The 12257-nt window shown below is 38.0% G+C and overlaps 1 protein-coding gene across 1 annotated transcript in view; it reads left to right on the top strand.

The window, feature by feature from the left end:
• LOC135203464 (multiple PDZ domain protein-like) overlaps positions 1-12257 on the top strand; it is a 658890-nt gene that overhangs the window by 538765 nt on the left and 107868 nt on the right. The window contains 3 exon segments of the mRNA XM_064233189.1: positions 2507-2703; positions 5535-5629; positions 6936-7005. Of these exon segments, the coding sequence (XP_064089259.1) occupies positions 2507-2703; positions 5535-5629; positions 6936-7005 (362 nt within the window).

Here is a 12257-nt window from a genome sequence, read left to right as displayed (position 1 = left end):
ATCCCATTGTTCTGTAAACTCTCCCATGGAACAAAGCCAGTTTAGATATGCAAATTCAAGATGGCTGATCTGACGCCATTTTGTGAGAAAATTTATGTCGTTAAGAAGAAGAGGATTCAAGATGGCTGACTATCCTTTTCTTGTGGAAAATACCAGCCTATGACGATAACTAGTCTCAAAAATTTTTAAAGGGTTCGTAGTGAATAAAACCAATTTAGCCACGGAAATTCAAGATGGATACTGTGCTGCCATTTTGTTTGTAATTAAGATGACTGTTTTTGTCATTTTCATACACATTTTGTACACGAAAGAGTCTAGAATACTTTGTCATGACTATTATTGTTTATAATTTATTATTATTACTATTAATGGAAGTAGTAGTAATAATAGTTGCAGTTGTTTCTCTGTGATGTTGTTGTTGTTGTAACAGTAAACAAGAAGCAACACAAGAACAGAAAAACAAGCAAATAAACGCACACACAAACAGGAACACTTGCTCTCGACGCCACATGACAATTCAGAAGTTACTATAATTAGCAAAGTTACTGGGAGCACAAAGTTATTTAGAAAGGGGGCCTTAGGGGAGCTAGGGACTTGCCCTTCTGGGGTCTAGTTTTAGGGGGAGGAGCTGAAGAGGGGGAGTAGGTGATTCTTTATTTCCAGGTGGGGAGGGGTAGGGGTAGGGGTATGGGTATGGGAAGAAGGAGGGGAGAGAGATAAAACATCTCGATTTCTTCACACGCTTTTGGATACAATAATCCATCATAAAGCCTTAAAATCCAAAGGAAGAACTAAATGTGGAAATCCTGACGCCCCGTGCAGGATTCGAACCTGCGTCCTGAGTATCAGGACGAGGAGGCAACGCTCACCACCTGACGTTCATAACTTGGTTCGAGTCCTGCAGAGGACTTTAGGAATTTCTTCATTTCTACTTCTTTTGGATCTCAGGTTTTGTAGTGACAATTGTATCTAAAAAAAAAAAAAAAGTGTGAAGAAATTGAGGTAGAGTTAGGAGAGGGGCATTGTGGGTATTATCAGGATATAACTTGGAAGTGGGTTTCATGTACCCAGAACATATCCTTGGAAATATCTTCATCCCTCGGAATATCTTTGGGAATATTCTTATTCTTGGGAATATCTTTCTGAATGTTTGGGAAGATCCTCTTGAATTTCCATAGGAATATTTGGGAATATCTTTTTGAATATCTTCGGGAATATTCATCTTGAATGTCTCAGGGAATATCATTGTAAATATCCTTGGGAATATTAGGAGTATTCTCGGGAATATCCATCTGAATGTCTCAGGGAATATCCTTGTAAATATTCTTGGGAATACCCTTGGAATATCCTTCTGAATATCCATAGGAATATTAGGAATATTCTCGGGAAAATCCAACTAAATATCCGAATACCAGTCTGAATACCTCTGAGAATATTGGGAATATTCTCGGGAATATCCAACTGAATGTCTTGAGGGTATATCCTACTAAATATCTGTGAACATCCTTATCCTTGGGAATATCCTTCTGCGTATCCTTCTGGCCCATCTTCTTGAAGGCTCGGCCACGAAAATGGGGCCGATGGCTTCCCCCTTAAAATAGGGGACCTATAAAATAAGAGGGGGGGAAGGGAAGGGGAGGGGAGAAAGGGGATTGCTTACCCACAGGGCTCTCTAATTAAGGCACAGGGGACAGTTAACTCTTAAATGAGGAGGAGGAGGAGGAGGAAAGTGCTTCTACTACCTCTTGCTGTCTCCTCTCACGTGGAGGAAAGTGAGAGAACTGAGGAGATATTATTATTATTTATTTTTTTTTTTTTTTTTTTGCTCTATCACAGTCCTCCAATTATTATTATTATTATTATTATTATTATTATTATTATTATTATATATAAACGGTCCTTCTATATAAATAAATATATTATCTTTGTGGTATTAATCTAACACAGTCATTTATTTATGATAGGAATTTATTCATTAGTGTTTATTTATTTATATATTTATTTATTTATTTATTTAGAGAGAGAGTTCCCCTTTACTTTTTCTTGGTGGACGCTGTTTGTGTGTGTGTGTGATTTTTGTTTTGAAAGATTCTGTCTCTTGTAGGGTGCGTCTCGTAGATGCTGTTTGTATTTGTTTGTGTTTGAAAGGTTCTCTCTTCTAGGTTGCGTCTCGTAGATGCTGTTTGTGTGTGTTTGTGTTAAAAAACTCTCTCCTCTAGGTTACCGCAGATGCTGTTTGTGCGTTTGTGTTTGAAAGTCTCCCATTCACGTCGTGTTTCGTAGACGCTGTTTGTGTGTGTTTGCGTTCAAGAGAATCTCTTCTCTCATAGGTCACGCATGTAAATGCTGTTTGTGTGTGTTGGTGTACGTAAATAACCCCATTTTATCCTGGTCTACAATCATCCATACAATCCCCGAAATCCCCAACATTATCCCCATCTCTCCCAGAAATAAGACGAACCACTCCACTAATGTCCACATTTCTCTCTCTCTCTCCCTCCCGCAGAGAAAATCCAGAAGAAGTATGGCGACATGAAGGGCGAAGTGGTCCTGGTGGATCTGCAGAAGGGTGCTAACGGCCTGGGCATCTCCCTGGCCGGTAACAAAGACCGCACCATGATGTCCGCCTTCATCTGCGGTCTCAACCCCAACGGGAACGCCTTCAAAGATGGCCGCCTCCGCGTCGGGGACGAGATTCTCGAGGTGAGGAGTAGTAGCCTATCTAATTCGGTGTGTGTGTATGTCAGTGGTTTTGGTAAAACTTTGTTTTTGTTTACGTTCTGCATCGACGTTGTTTTTACGGCGTTCATTGAAGCGTGTTATGTTTTGAATTGAGTTTAATGTTTTATTTATTATTAATCAGTCGTTTTGAAGGTTATTATTTTTTTTGTCTTATCGATTACGCTCGCAATATCCAGAGAATTTATACTCTCTCTCTCTCTCTCTCTCTCTCTCTCTCTCTCTCTCTCTCTCTCTCTCTCTCTTGCTGAACATGGAATAAAGTAAATCTAAAGTAATTCTTATATCAAGAGAAATGTAATTTATTCAGCTGCTTGTGAGTCAGGAACTTAATGTAATTCTCGGGAGCGTTTCGATGTCGTAAATGTCATTTTACTGTAATATATTAGGATCGTTTTAATGAGCTCAAAAGTAATTCAGACACTCCCGGAAAATGTAATTTCGTAACTAAGACATCAAATGTAATTCGTTTGAAGAAAGCTCTTTGAACTTGCATGTAATTTTTCCACCCGTGAAGTAAAATGTAATTTCTACCGAATATAAATTACTTGGAAGTTAATGTAATGTAATTTTGGTTACCGTAACTCGGTGGGAAAAATATAATTCGGGTGAAGAAATCTCGCTGAATCTAGTATATGTAAATCATTCTCCCGTTGAGTAAAATGTAATGTCTGCCGAAAATAATTTGTCAAAAAGTTAATGTAATATCATCGTAGTTCACAAGAAGAAAGCTCTTTGAACCTAGATATAATTCATACTACCGTTAAGTAAAATGTAATTCTGAACGTGTTTATTCTCTTCAAAGGCAGTCTAATATCTTATAAAACCTCAACTTTATTTTCGAAACTCATGCAAAAAAATTTTTATTATTTGAACTTAAATATAATCCATAACCCCCATCACTCTAAATGTAATTTGAACGTAACTAATCCCTCAAAACTGAATGTAATACAATACCAAACCTCACAGCCACGCAAAAATAACTCGTTCAATGTAACTCGTTAAATGTAACTTGCCCCCAATGTAATTCAGCGGCGCAGAGAATGTAATTCGCGGGAGAAATAAGGGGAGCTTTCTTGAAAGTCGAAGGAGACAATTCCTTTTGCGTCGATTGGCCGGTCGAATGGTCCTATTGTCAGAATGGAATTGCCCCGGCTGTAATTGGGAAAAGGAGAGAGAGAGAGAGAGATTTTTTTTAAATTTATTTATATTTTTAGTTTTTAGGTACAATAAGTTAAGTTATATATTATATATATATATATATATGTTTTTATATATATATATATATATATATAATATATATATATTATATACACTCCAGTAGTAATAAAATTGAGAGAGGGTATTTTTATGTATATTATATATAACACTCCAGTAGTAATAGAATTGGAGAGAGAGAGAGAGAGGAGAGAGAGAGAGAGAGAGAGAGAGAGAGAGATTTTAAATTTTTTTTAATTTTTTGTCGTAGGACAGAATGATAAGTATAAGTAATATATTAGTTATTTTTATATATATATATCCATATATATTATTTAAATTTTTTTTAATTTTTTGACTATATATATATACTATATATATATATATATATATATATATACACACACACACATATATTGACGGGTCGAAATCGACGCACAGATTTCAGTATTGTCTAAAAATATTTATTATTTTAAGCTAAATTTCCCTCACGTAAACTCAAGTAACATTATTAATATTATTATTATTATTATTATTATTATTATTATTACAAAGCATCGTCCTAAGACTGCTGTTTCGTACTAATGACGTCGTTAAAAATAACGCTTTTCTCTCTCTCTCTCTCTCTCTCTCTCTCTCTCTCTCTCTGCACACGCAATCTCCTCTCTCAATTCCAACCGTGACTCACTTAGCGTCTCTGATCGTCAAGAAATTGTCAATCAAACTCTCTCTCTCTCTCTCTTCTCTCTCTCTCTCTCTCTCTCTCTCTCTCTCTATTTAAATACGTTTTCTCTCTCTGAAGTATATACTGGCCAGTGCGGGCACTTCTATATCAAAACAAAGAAAACGGGTTTCGTATGGGAGACTCCTCTAAATACGAACAGAAAACGGTTACGTAGCTGTTTGTATTTTATGTAGCACTACACGATTCTGTAGCGTACGGATTTCGTAGCGGTTTTGTTTTGCTTAATTTGTTGTTTATAAGTTAGTTGATTTCTTAGGTCCATATATTAAGAACCCTGGTATATTACGTACGTCTAGTGTGTTTGTGTGTGTGTGTGTGTATTATATTGTATTGACATAGGTAAATTATACCAAAAAAAATTGCATTACTAATGTACGTATTTCTTGTGTATTTATAAACATAAATATGTTTGCACAGACTGTTTAAACTGTCAAAGTTAATATTTTCCCACTTAAGATTAATCTGTAAATTTATTTATTTTGTATGGAAATACGGTCTTACACAAATTTCGAAAATTCCATTATTATTATTATTATTATTATTATTATTATTATTATTATTATTATTATTATTAATATTGGTAAAAGACAATCTTTTAGACAAATACCGTTAAAGAAAATGGCAGAATTCAACGAGTTGATTTTATATTTTTTTTTTCTATCGCTATTTTTAAATTTTTATTTTTTCATAAGAAAAATTGAAAAAAAACACTATATAAAATCAACTCGCTTAATTCTGCCATTCTCTTTAACAATATTATTATTTTTATTATCATTATTAGTATTATTATTATTGTTGCGGTTGTTGTTGTTATTATTATTAGTAATTTTTCTTTTATATTTTTGATTGACAGGTCAACGGTAACGTCATCTACGGCAGATGTCATCTCAACGCCTCCAGCATCTTCAAGGGCATCCCTGGCCCATCTGTCAAAGTCATCATCCTCAGGTGAGCTTAGAAAAAAAAAACTTTCATTAGTACACCTGAGTTTAGCCTCTTGTACCTGAGAGCTAAGAGAGATAGAGTTATATCTCTAATTTTAACTTGGTTTTAAGGTTTCTCTGTTGTAATTAACGAGGTCTTTTGTTGTAATTAACGAGGCCGTTTGTCAAAAAAAAAAGATCCCGTTTAAACGAACTTCATTAATTAGTAAACCTGAGTAAGTCTGCACCTGTTTTGAGCATCGTGTACCTGGTAGCTAACAGAGATAGCGTTATATCTCGGTTATTAACTCGGTTTTAAGGTTTCTCTATTGTAATTAACGAGGTCTTTCGCTGTAATTAAAGAGGCCATTTGTAAACTCTCACCCCTCCCTGTTTCCCCTTAATACAGTGTTCGAATATCAGGTTAATTACGTTTACCTGTAAAAGGTTTATGCATAGGTCACCTGTACGGCTTTTCTCTTTGTCATTTTGTCGTTGATTGCGCCTTGCTAGGGAAGGGGAAGGAGATCACTGATGGATTTAGACTCTCTCTCTCTCTCTCTCTCTCTCTCTCTCTCTCTCTCTCTCTCTCTCTCTCTCTCTCTTCGTGGACTTGCCATTATTTTCTGGCTCTAAATAAAGTTCCCAACACCAAAGATTTGTATTAATGTAACTAATCAAAATAAATAATTTTTTTTTCAATAAACAGACTAAACTGTTTTCAATCATTCCCTAGTTTGTTGTATTTTTCAACTTAGAAACTACAATTTATTTTACAAAAGTAAATCATGTACCAAAACCTTGCAATTATATGATCATATAGGTAAATTTGTATTGTCTCTACCCTGATAACTGATTTCTTTGCAAATACATTGTTTATACAAATTAACCTTTAAACTTATCAATTCTTTTGTTATTATAAGTTATAAATGCAACACCTTCATATTAGATGACTAGCTTATGTATCTTTGAAAGGCTTAAATGTATGTATATAAAATAATTACCTTCATGTTAAATGACTAGAATATGTCATGTCGAGATATAAATATTATTAACTGCCCATTATAGCTGTGACGCCTGTCCCAGGTGTGTCCATGTTTTTTTTTTTTTTTTGGTAACTATTAGATAAAAATACAATTTCTTTTTAATATTTCCATTTATTAATTAATTTATTTTTATATATTCATTTATACTTCTTAATTGCCCAATGTACCTTTGGCACGTGTCCCTATTATGTCAGTATTGTGTCAGTATTATTTGCCATGAGCATGATGCTTTGGCAATTCAAAGTCCTGTTAATGATTCTATTGAATCCTTTGTGAATCCAACAGGAAGAAGACTGGCCTACAGGAAATGGCCATCAAGCCGATCACCCAGTTCCCAGTCACTTTAGAGGATGAGGTGAGTACCAGAAACTAGATTATAAATATTGATCATTTTTACTTCATAATAAGTTCCATTTTTCCACCTCGGCTGGGCTCCGTTTTCTATGCGTTGTTCCTCTGTTTATTGTTGTGGTCCAATCGTAGTGGGCAAGGTCTCTCACTCGTGGAGTGGATTGGTTTATATCGAAGTGGTATTGGTTGTGGGTTCGACTGGGACCTTTTGAGAGAAACGGCAAATTCTGACGTTGGTTTTTTTTTTTTTTTAGCATATTTTTAAATCATATCTTTTTCCTGAATAGGTTAGGTTGCATTTGGGGGGAGGGGGAAGTCCCCAATTCAGTTATTGATTGCAATCAACAGAAAACGGGATTTTCAAGGGTTTGGGGATGGGTTGGGGGATGGGTAGGTGTGTGTGGAGGGGGAGGGGGAGATGTACTTGATGACATATGGGAGAATTATTGCACGTTTTGTGATGTAGAATGCATTTTAAAAACATATTTTTTTGGAATATACTTTAATATCTACATCATTATCACCTATATCCTCATATACAGAAGATTTATCAGCAGCACGTCGAACGTTGCTATACATACTGCACCAATTATATCTTGCCTTCGATGTGCTTTTGTCTCTCTTTCCAGTTATATTGATTTTCATTTGCCTCTGTATTTCTAAGTCTTCCCATCTTCACTTTTCTTCAGTTCCTAATTATATAGTCTTTTCACTAACCTGGAAATATTCTATTGTGTGGTTTCTCACCTATGCTAATCACTTGGCACCTTTTGATTATTACCAAATTTTTCACCATTTCAAGTATTCTTACTTGCTGCATTCAACACCGACACTTGACTACCGTAAAGGAGAGTTGGCCCAACAGTTTTTATTTTGATACATTCCCAACTAGGATTCCATAAGCACTCCACATGCCACCATCCTATACAAACCAGTTTTAAGACCCACTCTCTCTGGGTATCTGTGTGTATGTGTATATATATATATATATATATATATATATATATATATATATTGTGTGTGTGTGTGTGTGTGTGTGTATATATATATATATACTATATATATATATATATATATATATATATATATATATATATATATATATATATATATATATATATATGTATGTATCTATGTATATAACAGTGAGAGAGAGAGAGATTGATCGTGTTTGTATTTGTTTTCCCCTGTTTCTCAAATCTTCAGATACCTCTCGGGTTGATATAGACAACCCGCCCCCCCCCCCCCCCTCTCTCTCTCTCTCTCTCTCTCTCTCTCTCTGTCTCTCTCTCTCTCTCTCTCTCTCTCTCAGGAGTGAGCGTAGATGTGTTTAAGAATAAGCTCGACGAATATCTAAACTGCATCCCAGACCATCCAAGATTGGAAGATGCAAAATATACCGGAAGATGTACTAGCAACTCTCTGGTAGACATTAGAGGCGCCTCACACTGAGGGACCTGGGGCAACCGAAACGAACTGTAAGGTCTGTAAGGTAAGGTAAGGTCTCTCTCTCTCTCCTAATTAGTGTAACATCCGTCCCGACGGTCGGTCTCGACGAACGGGGACGTCCGGATAATAAGATACCCGGAGGGTATGGGAGTCACACTCGAGTCGAGGAGGACCTCGACGTCGAGTTATGGAGGAGATGTTGTCATGTCGTCTGTCTCCTGGTTTTTGGGGCTGCTAGGGGTCTCGTTGTGACCCTTGGTTCCGTAGGCTTGCTTCAGATTTATAATTGAGTCCTCTCTCTCTCTCTCTCTCTCAAACAGTTATTCATTTCTCCATCGTGTTCACTGTATAGCCTTGGATTTTTTTTTTCTCTCTCTCTCTCTCTCTGTTTCAATCGTTTTCCCTGTACAGCCTTAGTCTCTCTCTCTCTCTCTCTCTCTCTCTCTCTCTCTCTCTCTCTCTCAATTTTGCCAAATATCAAATCCTCACCCTTATACTCTCTTCACAAAAGTCATTTATTACCAGCATCTTTCCTCTACACAGCCTTAACGTCTCTCTCTCTCTCTCTCTCTCTCTCTCTCTCTCTCTCTCTCTCTCTCTCTCTCTCTCTCTCTCTCAAAGCTCTTCCCAAAGGTGCAGCAAACACGCACACACACTCACACTCGCACACTCTCGCTCTCTCTTAGAGAGAAGAAGTTTGGCACGAGTGCCACTCGAGTGTGCTCCTTAGTGGCACTCGCTCGTTTGACTTCAAATTAACTAGGTAAATGGTCTTTGTCATATGAGACACCCCACAGAGAGAGAGAGAGAGAGAGAGAGAGAGAGAGAGAGAGAGGGGTGGGGGGCTCTTTCCCTCTTCCCACCGTTTATAATGGTGGGTGGATATTACCACAAATCTTTCTGTGTCCCGAAAAAATCTTGGGTCCCTCTTCCTCTCCCCCCCCCCCTCCGCATTCTCTCTCGATCTTCCTCCCTCCTTTATATTCCCCCTCCCCTCCCCTACTCTTCTCCCTCCCCTCCCCTTCTCCTCCCCCTTCCCCCTTCTTTTTGCCTGTGGGCTACAACAATTTATCACCAACTTTGTACGTTTATCTTATTCTTTCTGTGTCAGTGGGGAAGAGAGAGAGAGAGAGAGAGAGAGAGAGAGAGAGAGAGAGATGAGACGAAGAGACGAAGAGAGAGAGAGAGATAGAGAGAGGAGAAGAGAGAGAGAGAGAGAGAGAGAGAGATGGATGTTCTCTCTCTCTTCAGCGTGTATTAGCTTGGGTTTTAGTGCGTGTTTGCGCGCGCGCACCCTGGCCGCCTTGTGAGTGTGTTTGTTCCGTAGTGCGCGCGAGATTAATTGTGTATATATCCTTGCGTTGTTTTATCTCTTGAAAGAGGGTTGATATGACAGAGAGAGAGAGAGAGAGAGAGAGAGAGAGAGAGAGAGAGAGAGAGAGAGAGAGACCATTCATCTTGTCCTGGAAATCCTACGAAATTCTGTGGATCTCTTCTATATATCAGCCAACACTCTCTCTCTCTCTCTCTCTCTCTCTCTCTCTCTCTCTCTCTCTCTCTCTCCAACCAAATACCCACAAAACGCCTTTATTATTCAAACCCCCCCCAAAGAGGCCCATAGGAACCCTCGCTGTCTGATGGGCCTCCCCAATTTCTTTTCGAACGCACGGCTGCGCCCTCGTCTCGTCAGAAGAGGCGAGAGACGCAGACACGCCCCCTCGGAATTCGTAATGGAGAAGTCGTGTGATATCTTCAACATTGTTTGTGTCTGTTTTTGTGTTTGTTTGTGAAGCGTATATGTGTTTGTAGAAAGTGTGTGAAAGCGCATATATGCTTAAGGTTTGAGCCTAGTGATTGTAAGGCTGGTGGATTTGAATAGATAGAAATACGCATGTTTTGTGTTTTGTTGTTTATTCAAGGAGCTTCTCTCTCTCTCTCTCTCTCTCTCTCTCTCTCTCCTCAAGTCTAAACACTCGAAGCTTATCTCCGCATTCGTAGGGGAGGAATTTGTACCCAATCACGAAATCTCGTGTAACGTTTTTTCGTTTTTCGTACTAATGAGAGCCTCTCTCTCTCTCTCTTCTCTCTCTCTCTCTCTCTCTCTCTCTCTCTCTTCTCTCTCTCTCATCTGCAGAGGTCCTTGAAAAATCACATACAGGGGAAAGATATTATTTGCATATTTCGTCTGTTTCTATCTCTCTCTCTCTCTCTCTCTCTCTCTCTCTCTCTCTCTCTCTCTCTCTCTCTCTCTCTCTCTCTCTATTTATTCCGGGGGAAAGATAATGTGTGAGGGAAGTAAGTTTATTGGGGTGGGGGTGGGGGCTGTGGGAGTACGAGATATGCTTCTTGGAAAGTAGGTTTATTCTGGGCAAAACTTAGTATGAGAGATAACTATGAGAGAAAGTAGGTTTATTCTGGGTAAAACGTAGTATTAGAAATAACTATGAGAGGAAGTAGGTTATTCTGGGTAAAAATTAGCATGAGAGATAACTATGAGAAATTACTGTTGGTTATTCTTGAAAAAATAGTGTGAAAAGAGAACTAATTCACGTTTTTCTAAAGAAAAATACGAATTGAAGTTAATTTTACACTTTTTCTCTCGTCATAAAGCTAGCTTTATTTTCTTTATATTGGAAACACGGAATAGAGGTAAAGAAAAAAATTATTATTAATATATATATATATATATATTGTGTGCATATTTGTACTTAAATGCTTTTGCATTCTCCGCTTGTATCTCTCTTGTTAATCCCGTACCTGCAAAGCAGAGAGAGAGAGAGAGAGAGAGAGAGAGAGAGAGAGAGAGAGAGAGAGAGAGAGAGAGAGAGAGAGAGAGAGAGACCCTCTCCCACCCTCAGCAATGGCGCATTACGGCAGACGATGAAAGAAGAAGGAAATAAAGAGATTAGAAAGAACGAATGGATCCGCGAGAGAGAGAGAGAGAGAGAGAGAGAGAGAGAGAGAGAGAGAGAGAGAGAGAGAGAGGTCAATTGGAATATATAAAAAAGCAAAGAAGGAGATATTGTAACACAAGAGTTTGGAGTATAAACTATACAGTATTGGAGAACCATTATGGAGTGTTATAGAAACACTATGGAGTGTTGGAGATCCATTATGCATTGTTGGAGGACCATTGTGTAATGTTGGAGGACTATTGTGGAGTGTTGGAGATCCATTATGCAGTGTTGGAGGACCATTATGGAGTGTTGGAGGACCATGATGGAGTGTGGAGAACCATTACGGAGTGTTGGAGAATATGGAGTGGTGGAGGACCATTATGCATTGTTGGAGGACCGTTATGGAGTGTTGGAGGGTGATTGTGGAGTGCTCGAGAACCATTGTGGATTGTTGGAGAAACACTATGGAGTGTTGGAGATGTTGTTGGGGATGGAAGAGAGCGGGTGGAGATAAATGGAGAATGGCTTCACTGGTCCCTCTAACATATTATTTATTCATCATATGTATACACATCATACATGAATATACACAATCCTCACAAAAAACGAACACATTTTTACAACGGATCTTAAGCCGTAGCCGTCAAGGCTGCGGACGACGCTTACAAGAATTGCCTCGTTCGATTCCTTAGTCCTTGGCTTCGGCTCAGCTGAAACACTCCGTAGATATGCATTGAATTGCTTGAACCGTTTCCTTACGGTGTTCGGATTTAAATTGCTTAGTTCAATGGCTTTTGTTGTCTGTTTGGTATGGAGTGACTGTTACTATTATTATTGTTAGATTGTACCTCTCTCTCTCTCTCTCTCTCTCTCTCTCTCTCTCTCTCTCTCTCTCTCTCTCTCTCTCTCA

Source organism: Macrobrachium nipponense, chromosome 36 (genome assembly GCF_015104395.2).
Source record: "Macrobrachium nipponense isolate FS-2020 chromosome 36, ASM1510439v2, whole genome shotgun sequence".
Lineage (NCBI taxonomy): Eukaryota > Metazoa > Arthropoda > Malacostraca > Decapoda > Palaemonidae > Macrobrachium > Macrobrachium nipponense.
This window is presented reverse-complemented; position numbering and strand designations above follow the sequence as displayed.